General features: G+C 43.4%; 1 protein-coding gene across 12 annotated transcripts in view; it reads left to right on the top strand.

Moving 5' to 3' along the window:
* Positions 1 to 21,329, top strand: part of FAM13A (family with sequence similarity 13 member A) — a 234,699-nt gene that overhangs the window by 148,845 nt on the left and 64,525 nt on the right. For 11 of the 12 annotated variants that reach the window (XM_050943999.1, XM_050943998.1, XM_050943995.1 and 8 more), the window contains one exon: positions 7,829 to 7,870. The exons of the other annotated variant lie outside the window; for it this stretch is intronic. In XM_050943999.1, the coding sequence (XP_050799956.1) occupies positions 7,829 to 7,870 (42 nt within the window). The remainder of the gene's footprint in view (positions 1 to 7,828; positions 7,871 to 21,329) is intronic. 12 annotated transcript variants of the gene reach the window in all.

Genomic DNA, 21,329 nt, shown 5'->3' with positions numbered 1-21,329 from the left:
GGGAAGGGGGTGGTTCCACTCTGCTTATTGCCCTATGTTATAATTAGCGCTAGAGTTTTGTCACAGACATTTTTAATAAATTTCAGAATAGAGGTGTGAGGAAAAAGATAAGTCAGGGAAAGTGGAGAGCAAGGAGCCCATAGGGGGGTGTTGGAGAGCAAGCCCACCCCCACTCACCTTTCTGCGATGGCTCCTATCTCCTGGGACTGGGCCTGGCTCCGGCTCCCTGCTCTGGGTGTTGCACCAGGGCCCACGTGGTTGTAGCACCATTCCATCGATGGAGACAGACGGACAGATGGGCCAAAACTGAGTGGCATTGCAATCCCATGCTCTCAGTCACAACGCCGATCAAATTTGGCTCACTGCCCCTCTGTCTCCATCTACAGAAGGGGGGACGTGCCAAACCGGAGTTGGCCAGGTCACAATGCCTGGAACGGGGAGCCAGGCCGAGCTCTGTGGGATAGTAGGTACTGCTGATAGGTCATGGACTTCATTCAAATTCACGATTACCTTGATGGTTACCTTCATTCAAATTCACAGTGACCTCTCCCCCCAAATGGTAGCCTTATTAAATTAATGTCTCTTTCCACACTGCTGTTTTGTAATGAGAGAACACTGGCAAAATATATACCAAAACCCTGCCCAGGCTGAAGGAAATGTCATTGCTATTATTGAGTCTGCAGTCCTTCATCTCCTCGTCCTCAGGAATCAGTGTATATTATTGAGGCAGTGCACATGTAGATACTTAGTAGCGGTTTAAATGATACATGCATATATTGTATAGTGGCATTCTCTAGGGTTAGAAGAGAATGACTTCCCATTATAGACTTGGTACTGATGCCTGAGACTTGTTGTTGAGACATAGGTTAGCTAATAAGTCCTTCTCAGTGGTATGACATACTGATCCTGCACATTTCTCTGTTTTTTATTATAAAATTGGCCATTTATTGAATGCCAGATAAATCAGTGCTTTAATCAACACAGAGGCTCGCCCACGTTGATATCTAATATGGAGATCATACTAAGAGGTCATCCTGCCTTCCTCACAGCCTGCAGTCATACCCTGCCCGCCCCCCCCCCCCCCCAAGCCATAACCTTACAAGTTAAGGCAAGGTCTACTTGGGTCAACCCTTGGATGAGACACCTTGAGAGAAAAGCTCAGGTTTTGTGGAACATGGAGTAGGAGACTCCTAAGTCAATGCCAAGCTGGTCACTGAAATATTGTTAAGGGCCTTTTAGATTATATATGTGGCATAGGTTCAGAAGAAAGATAACTGTTTTTGAATAGCTGTCTAATGCTTTGTTGCGTAGGCCCCAGTCAGCAAAAGTACTTATTTGCCTAACTTGATTTCAGTAGGACTGCTGACATGCTTAAAGTTATATACATCCTTAAGTACTTTACTGCATTGAGGCCATTGGGAAGAGAAGTGCTACAGACATAAAATCTTTCTGAAATTTGCTGGATATGAAAGTTGATCTTTAGGGCATCCACAGAACTAATGAAGAGCACTGGTCTCTGTTTAAAAAAAGTCAGGACATGCCCACAGTTACTATACCATGGTTTCTGAAATGCCACAACACCCCCTCTGTAATTAAAGTAGGAAATCACAGTGGTATCTCTTAATAACTGAAGTAAATGTTGATTTTTAATGGTGACCACTCAGTGTGCTGAAACAGCTGTGTTACAACATTAAGTTAAACTTGTTTCCTCTTATTTGCATAAAGGAAGCTGGATTTTATTTCTACTAGTTATTATGCCTTCTCCTTTCTTTTTTCTCTATCACCCACCTTGGTATTATTGCTAATGTTTTTAGTCTGCTGCTTCTTCTCTTCAAAGAACCTGAAATAGCCTGATAATATTTCTCATTAGCAATCCTTCCCTTTCGCCCAGGGTTGTGGAGGAGGGGAGTACAAGGGAACAGTTGTGATGTTAAGAAATCACATGCAATAAAGATGAATCAGGTATTTCAGTCTTTCACCTTTCACTTAAACCACGTCGGCTTTAAAAAATAATGGAGTGCTTAAGTTTTCCCCACAGATTCTTCTACAGTCGGTGCAAAATACTACCAAACCATAAGATACCTGCTTTTTGTGAGGACTGTTTGTGTCCAATAACTTCATTACAAAATATTCTATAGAAATTTATAAATATTGAATATCAAAATAAGCAAAACCAAAAAGTGCCACTAAAATCTTTTGCGAAAGAAAAGTGTTGCTGTCTCTTACACATGTAGATTAGCCTGACACGCTCATTCTGAATGGAAGGAAGAAGACTAGACTGTGATGCCTTTTTGGTCTCAGAATAGCAGAGCTCTCAGTTGAGCCCAAAATAACAAAACCTGTTTTAGCATAGATTCCAGTAGTAAACTGATACCATTGGCTTTTCCGTGGCTCCTCCATTTGTCCGTATTAAAGTAGCAACAACAGTGTATTTCCATAAAGATAGTGTTGTGACAAAAAATAAATTGATAAAGTGCAGTCCAGAATAGCTTTTTGAAATGCAATGGAGAGGAAAGGAGAGCCTTTATTTTTATCTAACTTTTGGGGACAGAACAAACATGCAGTCTATGGCACAGCCATAGGAAAACATGACCTTGGCTGAGTAGCATACCCTGCTGATGTCTAGCTGCTTTGTCTCCAGTGCGAAACACTGACCTTTCAGTCAAAGTACATTTTGAACTATTCTAATTTAAAACAAATGAAGGATTAAAATAAAGGTCCTTCCCAGTCTTTGTACCTTTTGTAGAGCTGCATTTCTGACAAGGGTGTGGTTGTGGAAAGCTGTAGCCAAGGACAAGATTGGCCATTTGGCATCCTGGGGCCAGGATTCTGGGATATCCTGGGATGAAAAGTTTATCCATCCTCAGTATTGGTTACCCTCATTAAAGACTATCAGTCCAAATGGACAAGAATTAGCTTGAGCTCTGGGAAAGGCTTGCCTATTCTCTTATTTTATCTAACAAGAAATATGAGGAATATTTAAAAAAAAATACTCCTACTGAGAGCATGAACACAGGCCAGCAGCAGGTACAGCCTACCCGTAATGACTATGTTGCAAAAGGAAGGGAAATAGCTTCCAGGATAGATGCTCACAGATGCATTGGCTGTGAATGTTTGGCCTTCAACCAGAGGCACAGTGAAACATTAAGAACTTGCCATATGATGGTGGGAACATCTTTGGGGAGCCAATGTAGTCCACCCTTACAAAGGCTCAGGGAAAGGAGTGGCACAGCTCTGTATTTTAACAGCATTCAGAAATTTAAGTACACACACACACACACACACTCGTCCAGTGTGTGTGTCAGTTTTTTCAGGAAAAACAATAATCCTCTTTTGACTTGAATGGAGTCAGAATTCATGAATACATCCCTTACAGTGTGTTACCTGCAAGGCACAGTTCCTGCCAGGCTATTGACCGCTGGCTAAATATAGCACAAGGGTGTTTTTGTTTGTTTGGATTATGACAGTGTATCAATAAACAGTTCAGACTTCACTGATGTTATTGCGTTAAATATTGTCTTGTTTTATTTTTTATGGATAACGTTTTGTGTGTTTTCCATAAGGAAAATATTTGCTTAAAGATCGTGTCTCCTATTAGGTGTTACACCAGCTAGGGAACATTACTGGCATTCTCCCAGTCATTCAAATAAGATTTTTTTTTCATCAGCTCAGTAGGAGACAGGAATTGCAACATTTCTTTAGCAGCAAGGACAACTAAAGATAAATGCATTGAGATTGTTATTTTATGTGTTTTAGCAGCAAGGACATGGTCAGGATTTAGATGTTGCTGAGGGGTGATTGAGAAATTGCCTCCTTTTGAAGGATTGGCTGAAAGTACCATGCATGTCTGTTCAAAATCCTAATTGTGGGAAACATATAAATGTCTGGAGCAGAGTTAGTCCACTCTGCTCCCCAGTCAACTGCTTAGCCGTGCCAGCGAATGGCAGCTGAACAGACAACTATTAACTTAAATCACTTCTCCCCTCCCCATATATATTCAGTGCTTTGTGGTTATAAATAGTGTATAACGTTTAACAGGGAGGTGGGAGTGGAAAATCATAATTTACAACTGAAACTCCAATAGTTACTATTTTCTACGTGTGTTCTGTAGTTTACAGAAGGACTAGCAGTTTCTAATGGGTGAATATTCTGCTGAGGACTATAGAAGTCTAGAATGTACCAGAAATTAACTTTAGAATTGCTCACTCATTCTACCGCTGTGCAAGCAGTTGACTTGGTTTTACAGTGTTAAGTGCTAAGTAATCCTTTCTTTCTGAAAAGGTCCTTGTCGAATTCCTATTACACATTGCAGTCCACTTAAATGTTTAAGATTTCTTAAGGACTTCAAGCATTTTGTTCATGGCTGTGTTCTGAAAGGTTGCAGGGTGAGGAACCCTTTTTGCTGTGTGTCATCAATGATAGATCCCTCTGAACAAAACGTTTCACTGTGCCAGTCAGCGATCTTTCTTTGAGGAAACATCTTTAGTGTTGCTGGCAGTAAAGGAGTCTTGTGCAAAATACTTTAAAATGTATTACCATCCTACTTTTATGGCATAATGACTGGAAGATAACCCTTTATGGTTTAAATCATATTGCTTATTGGTTTGTTTTTTATATCTCGCATTTGATTTTTCAAAACATTAAAGTAGGTAGAAATTAGTTTAAAAGCTCTTGTATCATGCTCCCAATTCTACTCATACTACAATTTGTGTGTTTGTATAAACAAGGTGTTACCTTACAGCAGCAGGCTACAAAATGTAGTTTTAAATTTAAAAAATGTAACAATTTATATATGGGAATTTTATTTGGATTTTCAGGGGGCTTGATGGTCTGACATCCGATTTTGGGAATCTCTAGATTACATGGAACCAGTGGTTCAAATCTGAGCATGGTTTACGCAGGTCTTCAACCTTCCGGTGCGCAGTAGATCGAGTGACTAACATGCACTTGTCAGGGGGAGGAAGTGCTTTTTGGAATAGATCTTAGAAATGGAGAGAACCTGCTCTTTGTGGATATCAAAGCACCATAGCATACTTCGTAAGGTTAGAGTAACACCAGTGTTCCTGTCCAAAGTCTTCCCCTCTCCCTATGAAGGTGCTGTGACATGATAAGTTGCCACCATTCATCCCAGAGGTGGCTGTATGTTAGTGCTGCTTGGTATAGACAGTTATAAAGCATTTAAAGTTATTATTTAGTCTGTGAAAATTCATAAGTCTGTGAGGTAAATGAAATGGTTCTCCCCCCACCCCCCGCCCGACTAATGCTGTCAGAATAGTTTTTCTTCTGGTTTACTTTGCAAAAATATCTAGTGGTGAATATGTTTGTTTACATATAAAACTTGTTAAATGGAACTCATAATGCAATGATTTTACTAGCAATCAAATGAAAATATGATAACTGAAACAAGCAGCAACTTCTACTAATGCTACCACTCCAACAAACCCACTAAAAAATCTAGAGTGGCTATCTATATAAGGAAGTCATTATGACCTTTTAATGTCATTGTAATGTTTTCTGTGACCTGGGAGCTAACTGATAGCCCTAAGATAGGGGAAGACAATGTGTGTGGTTGTGATGAAGTTAATGTCTGTTCTATACAGAAAGGCATTTTGTGTTGTCATACCAAATTACACTGATGTCTAGAAGTTCTGACAGCACTGTGGATTGTTCGGCACTTCGGCTTTATTTTTTATGTTCTGCTTAGACCATAGGGACTGTACTGGTATTCAGGCTATAAGTAAAACTGTTATGTTATTGAAGCGTAATGAGCAAATGATGGAAACTCTGCCTCTAGCCTTATGAGTCATAATAAACTATATTGATTTAATAAAGAATGTGCCACAGATTAATATACACACATAAGGACTGCGTATCTTGTTGTGATCAGTCTCCTGGCCACACACTGGGCACAGCTGGCAGGGGCTGCCTGGTTGACTGCACTTCCTCACTGGGTGAGGGGTATAGCTAAGCTGCTACTTAACCCAGCAGCAGCCAGAGCTTGCCTGGCTGCTCAACACATCCATGGTCCTGCTTCCTGTGCCTGTTCCTGCCTAGTCTGTTCTTGTGCCCACTTCAATTCCTGCCCTTCTCCATCCTTGACTCCCCTGGCTCTGCTTCTCGGCCATATCTCTGGTTCACCCTTTGGCTGTGGCATTCAGCTTCTGCTTCCCAGCCATGCTCCCAGGTGTGTCTCGATGTCTTGATTCTTAACTCTGGCACCACGCTAACCTTGAGGCCTGGCCACCCCTGGCTCTGACCATTGGGCATGATCACCCATGTCCTGGTTGTGATCTCCTGACATCAAGCTTCTGAAACAATGGAAAGACTATAAATTCTCTGTTTCTCAAATCTTTTACTATGATTATTTATTTTCTTTAAAATAATTTATACAGACCCCCAAATTTACACAGCTCTTTATGGGCCTGATTCACAGCTCAGTGACGACATTGGAAAGACTTTCATTGATTTCAATGGGCTTTGGATCATGTGCTATATGCATATAGAGTAAGGCAAGTTTCTTGCCCCAAAGATTTACAATCTAAGTGTCTATCTACCCTACACATCTGACCATAACATTTATTTTTGTATGGCTTGATTAGAGAAGTTTGTGTTCTAACACTGGGTTTGTATGGTGGCTAGGAGATGATCATATAACCGTGTTGGAGAAGGGTGTTACAATCTGTGGATAGGAGTTGATAATACCAGAAACAGTATTTTCCTCCACTGTTCAATCTGCTTTAGAATCTGGACATCCCACTGCTGACGTGGGAACACTGAATTGACTAGGTATGACCTAGACTGCAACACAGTTCCTTGACGTGAGTCTCTAATCTTTTTTTTCCACCCTACAAATAGTAAACAGGTAAACACTTCTAGCTGTTCCCTGACACAATTAGACTTCTAGGCCCTGATCCTACAAACACTTAGGTGCTTAACCTTACTGTTGTGAATAGTCCTATTAACTTGGACTATTCGCAGCATGAAAATTAAGAACATGTGTAAATGTAAGTAGAATTAGGGTGCTAGAACAAACGGGTCTTTAAATAATACAAAGGCAAAACACTGAACAACACTTCAGAGAGGAGAATCCTTTAGTGTTAAATTGATTCTAATTGTCAACACAGCCCTGCAATCAATGGAGTTGGAATTTGGCCAGTAATCTCAAATCAGGGACTCAATGGACTCAAGTCAAGGAGGAGCTGCTTTTTTTCATCTATATTTATTTTTAATATGATTGAGTTTTATTCAGGCCTGACTCACCGCTGTGCCACTTCAGTTTTATACCAGTGCAACTCAGTTTCATTTAAGTAGAGTAAAACCAGCATATTGCATGGTGAATCAAGCCTGGAATGTTTCACTCTGTGCATAGTTAGTTACTAAATTGGCATCTTAAATGTTTTTAAATAATCTCCCTTGTTTAACAGAAGCTTTTCTGTTTACCTTTACTAGCAGGTTCTTCAATTCTGGTATTGCACGAAGCAAAAGGCCCTGTTATTCTGTTGGCAGAATTTCTATATTGTTGCTATGGGAATAATCCCTGAAGTGCTGCAGAACTGCAGTGACTCTGGACAGTTCTACAGCAGATTGTTCCACATTCATGATCACTGGCAAATTAGTTGAGATTTCATAACTTTGAGGACTGTAATTTAAAATTCCCTTTCATGAGTTATTGTAGAACAAAATACACATATTAAATATAGCCTCTGGGCCAGACACATGGTGTTCTATTTTTATCTTGTTTTTTAAAGAGCAAATGTTTTGCTACAAATTAACTTGCAAATAAAGAACAGAACTACATACTAACTTCAAAAATGTGTTTTATTTTTAGTTCCCAAGAAGATGAGCGGCCCATGTCACCCTTCTATTTGAGGTATTTACTCCTCCTCCTTTTGGTTGGTTTCTCTGTGTGGGAAGGCTTTAATATTTTAACATAATGTTGGGGATGATGCCAGAAATGTGCCAACAGTCTCTAATCAAGTCTGAGATTATTGTTTACTGTCATGATCACCTCAGCAGCCAGTGGGGTGGGTGAATCCTCTGAGATGTAAAAAGATTGAAAGCTTGTGGGCGTGGGGTTTGATTTAACATCAGACTGGTAAACTTTTCAGTTAGCGGATTAACTTGATTTTCATGTTGATTACATAACTTCATTAAATAGTATTCATTATAAACAACTCCTGCTGTACAAGCTCAATGGCAGCTTTGCCACAAGCCCTGAGTAAGAGACAGCACATAGTTAGCTGCCCCAGATCTGTCTGAAAGTTAGCAGCCATGCAGTGGCAGCTTTCCTGCTATTGCAGGAAGGCAGTGCAGGAAAATAAGAAAATGCCTTACTTCCAGACATGCCTGTTTGGGGGGGGGGGGGGGAGGGGAGTGACCATCTGTTTGTATGAGAGAGAGGCTTGTGTAGGACTCAGAGATCTTGAAAGGTGTGTTTGGGGGGTGGTTTATTGATTGTCTTAGCAGTGGAGATACATTTGCAGATTGCTAAGTAGCCTACAATTTCAGCCCATCACTCCAAGCTATGCCTCTGTCTACCCCGCTGAATAATTCCCCTCCCTCTTCGGTGTTTACACTCAGATACTGGTGGACTCTCACTGTATTTCCCTCTTCCCCTTTTAGTTGTTGCCTAGAAACTTCACTCCTAGCTCTCTGTCAGAATAACTGATTCCCATGTTTCTCTCTCCCATTTAGTGTACATGTTCCAGATTATTTTTCCTTATCTTACATTTTTCCTTGTGGAGTCTCATTTTTGTTATTTTCTACCCATATTTCTAACCGCTTTAGTTTCCTTTATTGTTGTGTCTCTGTCTCGCCTGGTGTTTGTAACTCTACCCACTTTAGCATCATCTGCAAATTTCATTAGCATGCTGTTCGTTCCAGCTCCCAGATCATGAAGATGTAAGTAAGATCTGTAGTATCCATGCTATGCAGCTTCCCCACATCTCATTGCATTTTCATTTCTGTATTACCCTTAATGCTGTGTTTTATTTTTACTCTAATAGACAATTCCTTGTAGATATTGTTACAACAATAGCTAAAAATAAAAGATCATTGGACAAAAATTGAAACAGATATACTTCTTTCTAACTAACCCTGGAGGTTGTGGCAGGCGGAGGGAATATAAAAAGGACTCTTACTAATTATGTACCATACTGTTTTCCTTCAAGTTTACTTTCTGTTAAAAATGAAGTGTATATTTCTTCAAGATCAAACTCATGAAAGCATCCCCATTCAGGAAAGCTCTTAAGCCTGTACTTTTCTGAAGAGGGATGGACTAAACATGCCTAAGTGCATTCCTGATTTGGGACCTAGTGAGAGCTGAGACCTCCCTTAGAGCAGAAATCTCCTGGAAAGAAGATCCAGGAGAATATCAGTTGAGCTGGAGTGATCAAGAGAGATTAGGATGCATGGTTTGAGTGGAGTTATTGATGAAGAATCAAGAAGTCTATTAGAGGGAAAGATGGACTCTATGGGATTAGAGGAACAATATTTCTTAGGAGGAGGAAATTAGGAAGATTCAAGTGATCTCTTAAGTATAGGTTTGGCTTTAATAGGAATGGATGAGAGAACTCCGAAGGAGGGTGACTTCTAAGGGAATCGGAAGATATACTTTGCAAATTTTGAAGAGGAGTAAATGAGAGCCAATAAGTAGTTTGAAGAAATGGCAAACAAGAACAAAGAGGGAGTAGCACACCTTGTGATATCAGCCCTCCTGCCTAGCTTGTTTCGCTTGTGACAACACTGACAAGCAATTACTGGTAAATAAAACCAACAGCTTGTAACTCTTGCTGTTATTTGTCACACATCAGAAATGTGTAAATGTTAGGCTGGGTGCCAAGTGGAGGTGATTTCGCAGGGGAGCCAGTGCAGGCTGGGCAGCGGCTGGTGCTTTTTCAGTTCAGAGCTCCTGTGGTGGGTGGCAGATTTTCCCATGTGACTTTTACCATTTTTATTGCTGCTTCAGGGAAGCAGATGACATGTGTTGTAATCAACTTTATTCCATGCAAGGGGCCGGGGGAGCCCTTTGAATCAGTGCATAAGTCTGTCTGGTGGTCCATTTTATTTGCCCTGGTTTGCTGTTAACTAAGCTTACATAGTCTGCAGCCTTATTCATGTGATGCAACAGTTGAATAATTAATGTAAATACATAGGGATGTGGGTTGCTGGGGGTATAGTTACTTCTTGGTTTGTACTGTAGTACAGTAATTTCATGCAGACTGTTATGTAACAGGCTGGTTGGATGTGAACAAGAGTTGTTCATATTCCAAATGCTACGTAATACTTGGCTTCTGCCAATCAGCAGAACATTCTATCACTTTTGCCAATGTCTTGATGTTTCTATTAAACTCTTTTACTTGATTCTGTATTTCATAGTCCATGACTAGTGAGAAACAACTTTCTTTTCCTTGATCTTACTTCAAATAAACAAACAAAAAGAAGGGCAAGAATTAGTACTTAAATGATGTTCCACGTGTTATTGTGAATCAAAAGTGTTCTTAACCCACTATTATTAAAATATACTAATAAAAAATCCATCTTTAGGGGATTTTATTGGAAACTGGGGGGAGAATACAACTCAAGTAAGCCTGATCAAGAAGATCTAGTTCATTTGCTCAGCAGTGCTGTATTGAATACCTTGCAATGTGAATATTGAATAATAAAAGAAAAGGAAAACCTTACTGGCGATTGCTTGTCCTAGAAGTTCAGGTCTGTCGCACCTCATGCTTATTTAACATGTGTGATTTCCTCTTTATGCGGTTGGCAAAAACCAAAAAAAAAATTTAAAACAACAAATTGAATAATGTACCTGTAGTGCAGGTGATTCTGCCCGTCATTACACTCAATGTAATTTTGACTATATGTGATTTTCGCTTTTTGCGCTGACTGCGGAACGTAACCCCAGCGTAAGATGTGACAGACCTGTTCGTGCTTGAAGGGTATCTGTGTTCCAGAACGTCTTATACTGAAAGCCATGTGAACATTAGAACTGAAATGGTTACATAAGATGGTGTGCTCTGGACTATTTAGCTTATACAACAGGAAAGCTAATGTCAGCTGTGTTAGATAACGCAGTTTCACATGCAAATAGCAGCTGGCAAAGTCAATTCCAAGTAAGGGCAGTTGCGCCCAGCCTGGTGGGGATGAACTAATAGAAGGTAATAGTGATCTGTGGTGACATGTGTGTTCTAGAAATTACACTGTCATATAGACTGTTTTTAAAGAAATTTCTCAGTGGGTATATCCTGACGTAAACCAAAGGAATGGAAAAAGAAAATAGCATGATTCCTGAGTCACTATGAATGGGCTGCTTTGAGATGCAGGGCTATCTCACTAATGAGTACCATAGCCACAGGAACTAGAGGTGCAGGGGGTGCTGCGGTTTTACACGGGGTCACTGGCCATGTGCCTGGCCCCACCACTCTCAGGATTGTGCTCTCAGGATCCGGGCCGCTGGCCCTGAAGCCGGGGCTCTGCAACCTGCCCCGTGCCTGTCCCCAGCCTTTGCCCTCTTACCCCATCCAGCCCCCCCTCCCCCCCGACATGTCACTGCTCCCGGCCCCAGCTGTGGGGTAGGAGGGCACAGACAGGCGTAAGGAGGCTGGCTTTCAGCACTCCCCACTATTAAAAGGGTTCCAGCACCACTGATGAGTACTGTATTGAAATACCATGCCCAACCCAGCTGTTACTGAAGTGTGTGACAAAGCTTGCATTGACTTTGGGTCTGGCCCTGCACACACTGCATTCATACATCAGGTGGTATTCCCCAGTGTTATCCTTGTGTTTTTTCTTTCAATCCCACCGTTCTCTTTCTCGGTGGCAATGCCCCTCCCTCTCTTTCTCTCTTTAACATCTGTCCCATGTTACACAAGAGAAATGGTCTTGTCAGTGCAGCATTACTGACAAGAGTCTTAGCCTGTGTGGTGCGTATGGGCAAGTCATGCAGTGACATTTACTGTGTCTGTTCTGATGTCAGCCTTTCAGGACAACATTGAAAATCTATTTGTAGAGTTATTGGCTGTTACTTAAGGGGCTGATCCTGAGAGAATCAGAGTCCTAATGTTAGCTAGTCAGACCCCTTTGAGTGTTGGGCCCTTTTAACAAACGAAATGTTGCTGGGCTGGTGGCTCTGTGCTCCACTGCATGTGCAGTAGATGAAAGTGGTAGGGGGGGAAAGAAGCTTGGAGTGTACATCTCTGTATATTTAGTGCTCCACTCCAGTAGAGTTCTAGCCTTAGCCAGGGTACTTGCATCACTCAGATATCTCTGCTTTGAACGGTAGGTGCCAGTCACAGGAGATTATACCAGAACAAGGGATAAAGGGAGTCATATATACGAAAAGCAAAGGAGAATCACTGTTCTTCATAGGATTCATTTTTCCTAACATTAAGATAATCGTGCAAATACAATATACCACATTAAGGCAAGGCTAATTGTGTTGTATTTGAACTTTCAAAAATATAAAACTATTAAGAGAAGGTTGAAATCAAGTCCATACCATGGTTGAACATAGCTGGGCATTTGCAGCACATCACCATTTTCAGATTTTATATACAAAAAACAATCCTCTCCTGCTTTGAAGATTAGTACATCAAATTACAGCATGAAGCAAATTTCTTATAATGGAATTGTAACTTCTAGACAAAACACAAGGTATGTTACATACCTTGAACTGTAAAGGAGAAAGCACCTAGCATTACAATTCTGGATAATAAATAACTTTTAGACTGATTCCAATGTCTTCTGGTACATTTAAACATTGAAAAGTCCCATTGTTAAACCAGAGGAATTATGTACCAACTAGACTTTGGAATTGTTCTGTTTTTAAAAAACTGTAGAAACTGTTTTCGTTGGCATTTTTCCTCAGGCAGCTTTGCTAGAAGAGTGAACTTGTTTGCCTCTTCTGTAATTTTCCTTCGGTTATCATTTACATTTTCTTTTTGAACATTTTGTTTATCTGCATTAAGTATGTGCATTATAAGTAACCCCTTGTGCAAATGATAGCATTAGTTCCAAGCTCTGAGCTCTCCATAGCCTGAGACCTTGGTAATTATAGGTCATTACTGATGGCCAGGAAGCAACACTGTATGCTTTTAAAATATTTTTAATGTTTTAGATTAAATTTATAGATGTTTCCATGCTGTTGTAATGCACCTTCCCTAGGGCAGAAGGGAAAAGCCAATCCTGTGCAAGATTATAGTATGGTAGGTTCTGACTAATTCTAATTACAATTCTTAATATTTGACAGTAATACATTTTGCTCTGCAGTGCCTCTGTTATTGCAGGGGAGGTGGGGGGAAGGTTTTCAGTTCCTGAGTAACATCAATCATGTGGCTAATGCAATAATAGGTTAATGATACACTCTGCACAAGGTGCAGATATTGGGAAGTTTATTCAAAATCATGACAAGGTATATTCAGTTTAGATTAAAAGACTAGGATTCATTAAAGAGGTAAAGAGTTGTGGTACCCAAACTTTTCCAGTTGTGACCTCTGTGGGAGCCATGACAAATGTGTGAGACCAAGTGCAAAATGAAATCACTCTTGTTTGCACATTTTTGGTAGCTTTATTGTAGCAAAGGACAATAGGTGAAATTCTGGACTGTGCCTCTTAAGAGTGTCTACACTGCAGAAAAAAGCATATTCTTAACTGGGGTTAAAATAACAGTGAAGAGAGAGAGACTTGGCTTTAAACTCAGGCTAACAGTGTGAGTTAAAACCTAGAGAGCAGGGCTCCTTGGGGTTGATCATGAATTAAATGCCTAGTTGCTGGGTCTTTGCTGCTATTTTAATGCAAATTAGTTAACCTGAGTTCCGAACACATCTTTTTTATTTTTATTTTTTTTCCAGTGTAGACTTTCTCTAAGGGTATGTCTACACTACGGGATTATACCGATTTCACAGAAACTGGTTTTTTAAAACAGGTTGTATAAAGTCGAGTGCACGCGGCCACACTAAGCACATTAATTCGGCGGTGTGCGTCCATGTTCCGAGGCTGGTGTCGATTTCCAGAGCGTTGCACTGTGGGTAGCTATCCCATAGTTCTTGCAGTCTCCCCTGCCCTTGGAAATCTGGGTTGAGATCCCAGTGCCTGATGGGGCAAAAAACATTGTCGCGGGTGGTTATGGGTACAGCCTCACCCCTCCCTCCATGAAAGCAGCAGACAACTGTTCCGCGCCTTTTTTCCTGGGTGAACTATGCAAATGCCATAGCACAGCAAGCATGAACCCTGCTGAGCTCAAGACAACAATCATGGACGTTGTAAACACCTTGCACATTATCGTGCAGTCTATGCTGAAACAGGACCTGCAAAACCAGGCGAGGAGGAGGTGGCTACGGCAGCACAGCGACGAGAGTGATGAGGACATGGACACAGAATTCTCTCAAACCGCGGGCCCCTGTGCTTTGGAGATCCTGCTGGTAATGAGGCAGGTTCTAGCCATTGAACGCCGATTTTGGGCCCGGGAAACAAGCATAGACTGGTGGGACTGCATAGTTTTGCAGGTTTGGGTCGATTCTCAGTGGCTGCGAAACTTTCGCATGCCTGAGGGCACTTTCATGGAACTTTGTGACTTGCTTTCCCCTGCCCTGAAACGCCAGAATACCAAGATGAGAGCAGCCCTCACAGTTGAGAAGCGAGTGGCGATAGCCCTCTGGAAGCATGCAACACCAGACAGCTACCAGTCAGTCGGGAATCAATTTGGAGTGGGAAAATCTACTGTGGGGGCTCCTGTGATGCAAGTAGCCAAAGCAGTCATTAAGCTGCTGCTTCGAAAGGTTGTGACTCTGGGAAATGGTGCAGGTCATAGTGGATGGCTTTGCTGCAATGGGATTCCCTAACTAGTGGGGCAATAGATGGAACACATCTCCTTATCTTGGCACCGGAGCACCAGGGTACCCAGTATGTAAACCGCAATAGGTACTTTTCAATGGTGCTGCAAGCACTGGTGGATCACAAGGGACGTTTCACCAACATCCACGTGGGATGGACAGGAAGGGTTCATGACACTCGTGTCTTCAGGAACACTACTCTGTTTAAATGGCTCCAGCAAGGGAATTACTTCCCAGATCAGAAAATAACAGTTGGGGATGTTGAAATGCCTGTAGTTATCCTGGGGGACCCAGCCTACCCCTTGATGCCATGGCTCATGAAGCCATACACAGGCAGCCTGGACAGTAGTCAGGAGTTGTTCAACTACAGGCTGAGCAAGTGCAGAATGGTGGTAGAATGTGCATTTGGCTGTTTAAAGGCGCGCTGGCGCACATTACTGACTCGCTCTGACCTCAGCCAAACCAATGTCCCCTTTGTTATTGCTGCTTGCCGTGTGCTCCACAATCTCTGTGAAAGTAAGGAGGAGACCTTTATGGCGGGGTGGGAGGCTGAGGCAAATCACCTGGCCGCTGATTACGTGCAGCCAGACACCAGGGCGATTAGAAGAGCACACCAGGAAGCGGTGCGCATCAGAGAAGCCAGTTTCATAGACTCATAGACTCATAGGTCAGAAGGGACCAATCTGATCATCTAGTCTGACCTCCTGCACAAGGCAGGCCACAGAACCCCACCCATCCAATTTTGTACAACCCCTATCCCAGGACCGAGTTATTGAAATCCTCAAAAATGGTTTGAAGACCTCAAGCTGCAGAGACACCACCAGCAAGCGACCCGTGCCCCACGCTGCAGGGGAAGGCGAAAAACCTCCAGGGCACCTGCCAATCCGCCCTGGAGGAAAATTCCTTCCCGACCCCAAATATGGCGATCAGCTAAACCCTGAGCATGTGGGCAAGAGTCACCAGCCAGCACCCAAGAAGGAGTTCTCCGCAGCAACTCAGTACCCATCGCATGCAACATCACCCCGCAGACCATTGAGCAGACCTGTCTGGTGGTAATTCAAGATCAATTGCCCAAATTAACGATCCTGTCATAACATCCCCTCCATATACTTATCAAGCTTTGTCTTAAAGCCAGGAAAGTCTTTTGCCCCTACTACTTCCCTCGGAAGGCTATTCCAGAACTTCACTCCCCTAATGGTCAGAAACCTTCGTCTAATTTCAAGTCTAAACTTCCTAATATCCAGTTTATACCCATTCGTCCTCGTGGCTACATTAGTACTAAACTTAAATAATTCCTCTCCCTCCCTAACGTTAACCCCCTTGATATATTTATATAGGGCGAGCATATCCCCCCTCAGCCTTCTTTTGGCCAGGCTAAACAAGCCAAGCTCTTTGAGTCTCCTTTCATAAGGCAGTTTTTTCCATTCCTCGGATCATCCTCATAGCCCGTCTCTGAACCTGTTCCAGTTTGAATTCATCCTTCTTGAACATGGGACACCAGAACTGCACACAGTATTCCAGATGGGGTCTCACCAACGCCGTATACAACGGTACTAACACCTCCTTATCCTTGCAGGAAATACCCCGCCTGATGCATCCCAAAATCGCATTTGCTTTTTTAACAGCCGTATCACATTGGCGACTCATAGTCATCCTGCTATCAACCAGTACCCCAAGGTCCTTCTCTTCCTCCGTTGCTTCCAACTGATGCGCCCCCAATGTATATCCAAAATTCTTATTATTAATTCCTAAATGCATGACCTTGCACTTTTCACTATTGTATTTCATCCTATTTCTATTACTCCAGTTTACAAGGTGGTTCAGATCTTCTTGAATAGTATCCCTGTCCTTCTCCGTGTTAGCAATACCCCCCAGCTTCGTGTCATCCGCGAACTTTATTAGCACATTCCCGCTCTTTGTGCCAAGGTCAGTAATAAAAAGGTTAAATAAGATCGGTCCCAAAACCGATCCTTGAGGGACTCCACTGGTGACCTCCTTCCAGTCCGACAGTTCACCTTTCAATACGACCCTCTGGAGTCTCCCCTTTAACCAGTTCCTTATCCACCTTACAACTTTCATATTCACTCCCAGCTTTTCCAATTTAACTAACAGCTCCCCGTGCGGAACCGTGTCGAACGCCTTACTGAAATCTAGGTAAATTATATCTACCGCATTTCCTTTATCTAAGTAATCCGTCACCTTCTCAAAGAAGGAGATCAGATTGGTTTGGCACGATCTACCTTTAGTAAATCCGTGTTGCAATTCGTCCCAATTACCATTGACCTCTATGTCCTTAACTACTTTCTCCCTTAAAATTTTTTCCAAGACCTTACATACTACAGACGTCAAGCTAACAGGCCTATAATTACCCGGATCACTCTTTTTCCCTTTCTTAAAAATAGGAACTACATTAGCAATCCTCCAGTCATATGGCACAACCCCCGAGATTATCGATTGCTTAAAAATTCTCGCTAACGGGCTCGCAATTTCACGCGCCAGTTCCTTTAATATCCTCGGGTGGAGATTGTCCGGGCCCTCCGACTTCGACCCATCGAGCTGTTCAAGTACGGCCTCTACCTCAGTTGCAGTAATATCCACTTCCATATCCACATTCCCGTTTATCATCCCTCCATCATCGCAAGGTTCCTCACTAGTCTTATTAAAAACCGAGGCAAAGTACTTGTTTAGATGTTGGGCCATGCCTAGGTTATCCTTAACCTCCATTCCATCCTCAGTGTATAGCGGCCCCACTTCTTCTTTCTTTGTTTTCTTCTTATTTATGTGGCTGTAGAACCTTTTACTATTGGTTTTGATTCCCTTTGCAAGTTCCAGTTCAATGCGGCTTTTAGCCTTCCTCACTTTATCCCTACATATTCTGACCTCAGCAAGGTAGCTTTCTTTACTGATCCTGCCTTCCTTCCACTCCCTGTAAGCTTTCTGCTTTTGTCTAATCCCCTCTCTGAGTTGCTTGCTCATCCAGTTTGGCCTGCAACTCCTGCCCATGGTTCTTTTCCCCTTTCTCGGGATGCAGGCTTCTGACAGTCTCCGCAGCTGTGACTTAAAGTAATTCCAGGCCTCCTCCACATTTAAATCCACTAATTCCTCCGTCCAATCCACTTCCCTAACTAATTTCCTTAACTCTTTAAAATTAGCCCTCGAGAAGTCGAAAACCCTAATCGCAGATCTACATTTGTTTATCCTTCCATCTAGTTTGAACTGAATCAGCTCATGATCACTCGAACCAAGGTTGTCCCCTACCACCATTTCTTCTACGAGGTCCTCACTGCTCACCAACACCAAGTCTAAAATGGCATCCCCTCTCGTAGGTGCTTCAACTACTTGATGAAGAAATCCATCCGCTATCACATCCAGAAAAATCTGACCCCTATTATTCGTGCAAGTAGTCGTCCTCCAGTCTATATCCGGGAAGTTGAAGTCCCCCATAATCACACATTTCCCCTTTGTGTTTACTTCATTAAAGACATTAAAGAGGTCTCTATCCATATCCCAATCTGATCCCGGCGGTCTGTAGCACACCCCAAGCACTATCTCAGGGGAAGCTCTAGTTGCTTTTTTACCCAGTGTGATTTTTGCCCAGACGGACTCCGTCTTATCCATTCCATCGCATCTTATTTCGCTACATTTAATTTCATCATTGATGTACAAGGCTACTCCCCCACCTTTGCCTTTCTTCCTGTCTTTTCTGAACAGCACATAGCCTTCAATACCCGTGCTCCAGTCATGAGTACTATTCCACCCGGTTTCGGTAATCCCTATAATATCCGGCTTCACTTCCTGCACGAGTAACTCCAGTTCCTCCATCTTGTTACCTAGGCTCCTCGCATTAGTGTACAAACCTTTTAATTTTCGGCGTTTGGCGTCAGTGACATTCTTTCCCCCGTCGTGCACAATCTGTCTGCCACCAGCATCACCCGTTACTCTGGTTTCTACTCCACTATTCCTCCTTGGATCAAATCTTGGGGCCGCAAGGGTATCCCCGCTCACTTTGTTTACTTCCCTCTCCAGGTTATGTTCTGGCGTGGAGATCTCCCGAACATTTCCCAACCATCTCCCCCAACTTTCTAGTTTAAAGCCCTCTTGATGAGGTCGGCGAGCCTCCATCCTAGAATCCTATTTCCCTCCTTGCTGAGATGAAGTCCATCCTGAGCAAACAGTTGTCTATCCGTAAATGCGTCCCAGTGACCGTACATCCCAAAGCCCTCCTTATAACACCACTCCCTGAGCCATCTGTTGATCGCCATAATCTTGTCCCTCCTTCGTCGCCCCGCTCTAGGAACCGGCAGAATCCCACTGAAGATCACCTGAGCCTCGATGTCTTTAAGCCTCTTCCCCAGTCTGAAATAGTCCTCCTTGATACAGTCCAGTGAGTAACTAGCTGTATCGTTCGTTCCCACATGAAGGATAATCAACGGATTTTTTCCCGCTCCCGCTAAGATCGTATTCAGGCTCAAGTCCACATCCTGTATCTTAGCCCCCGGCAGACAGCACACTCTTCTGTTCTCCCGATCCGGTCTAGTTACAGGCCTGTCTACTCTTCTCAGTAGAGAGTCTCCAATCACGTAGACTTGCCTTTTCCTGGTGACAATGCGATTCTCCGGTCTATCCCCCACAGCAACTGGCCGTGATTCCTCCCGATTTGTATTTGACCTCACAATCCTCCTAGGGCTCGTACTTGTTGTTGCCTCCACTGACTGCTCCCCTCCATCTGCAGGACTAGCTGCTTGCCTCTTCTTCCTTGTCGTTACTCCTTCAGCAGCCCGCTGTGTTCCATCTTCATTTCCCAACTCAGCAAACCTATTCCTGAGTTCTCTTTGTCCATCGCTGGCCCGTCTTATCCTCTGTCTGGTTCTCCTAGTGACATGCTTCCACCGTCCACTTTCCTCACCCAGCAGTCCCTCCTCAGAGTCCTTAGGTCCTGCTTTTGTCCGCTCGCCTGAGCTTGTCCCCTGTGCCTCATCATGTCTGTGTTCCATCATCTGCTCAAATCCCCTTCTAAACTCAGCCAGAGTTTCCACTTGCATCTCCAGTCCCCTTACCTTTTTCTTCCGCAGCTCTATCAGACGACACTTCATGCAGATGAAACTCCTTTCAGGTGCTCCCTCTAGGACCATGTACATGCCGCAGCTGCCGCACCCAGTCATCCTCAGTGTGTCTGCACCTGCTGCCTCTGCCTCCATCGTAGCGCTGCAACTCTGTGCCTGGCAATCCACGCCTCACACCGCACCGCAGGCCACCGACCAGCGCAGGGCTGCCTCTTCCCTGGTCTGCCTTCCCGGTTCCTCTGCCTTGGTCTCCCCTGCAACCTCCCCCTGGAAACTCCCACTGAAACTCCCCTGTTAGCCGCTCTGTTCACCGCCTCCTGTGCCGCTGCAGCTGACTGTGCCGCTGCCTGAGTGCCTGGCTCCTTATATAGGACCCCTAATCAGGTAAGCCCCGCCCCCAACTCAGGGCTCAGCCTCGCTCTCAGCACACAGCCCCTAGCAGCCTGCACACACACTCACTCACACACAAACACCACAAACTACAAAAACCACAAAAACCTGCTCCTCCAACAGCACTCCCACTGAAACTCCCCTGTTAGCCGCTCTGTTCGCCGCCTCCTGTGCCGCTGCAGCTGACTGTCATCATGGGCCAGGGTATGGTTTGACTGCTGAGTTTGTTTCCCCTTGATGAATCCCCCCCACCCCCCCTTGATTGACTCATTCCCTGTAAACAACCCACCCTCCCCCTTCAATTACAGCTTGCTTAAGGAAATAAAGTCACTATCATTTAAAAATCATGTATTCTTTATTAATTCATTATAAAAAGAGGGAGAGAACTGATAAGGTAGCCCAGGTGGGGTTTAGGAGGATAGGAGGGAGGGAAAAGGCCATTATAAAATTTCAAAGTAATGACAGCCTTTTGGTTGGGCTGTCCACTGGGGTGGAATGGGCGGGTGCATGGAGCCTCCCCCACGCGTTCTTACACGTCTGGGTGACGAGGCTAAGGAACATGGTGAGTGGTGAGGGTGGTTACACAGGGGCTGCAGCGGCACTCTGTGGCCCTGCTGCTGTTCCTGAAGCTCCACCAGACGTCGGAGCATGTCAGTTTGATCACACAGCAGCCCCAGAGTTGTATCCCGTCACCTCTGATCTTCCTGCCTACACCTCTCATCTCGAGTGTCTCTCCTGTCCTCACGTTCACTGGCATCTTTCCTGTAATTTGATGCCACGTCCTTCCACTCACTCAGATGAGCTCTTTCATTGCGCGTCACTTCCATGATTTCCGAGAACATTTCGTCTTGCGTCTTTTTTTTTTCCGCCACCTTATCTGAGCTAGCCTTTGGGATGGAGTAGGGAGGCTTGAAAAATTTTCAGCTGCATAAGGGAGGGAAAAAAAGGGAGAGAAGTATTTAAAAAGATACATTTTATAGAACAATGCTTATACTCTTTCACGGTGAACAACACTATTCACCTTACATAGCACATGTGATTTCAC

This window comes from Gopherus flavomarginatus, chromosome 3 (assembly GCF_025201925.1).
Source record: "Gopherus flavomarginatus isolate rGopFla2 chromosome 3, rGopFla2.mat.asm, whole genome shotgun sequence".
NCBI classification, from domain to species: Eukaryota; Metazoa; Chordata; order Testudines; family Testudinidae; genus Gopherus; species Gopherus flavomarginatus.
This window is presented reverse-complemented; position numbering and strand designations above follow the sequence as displayed.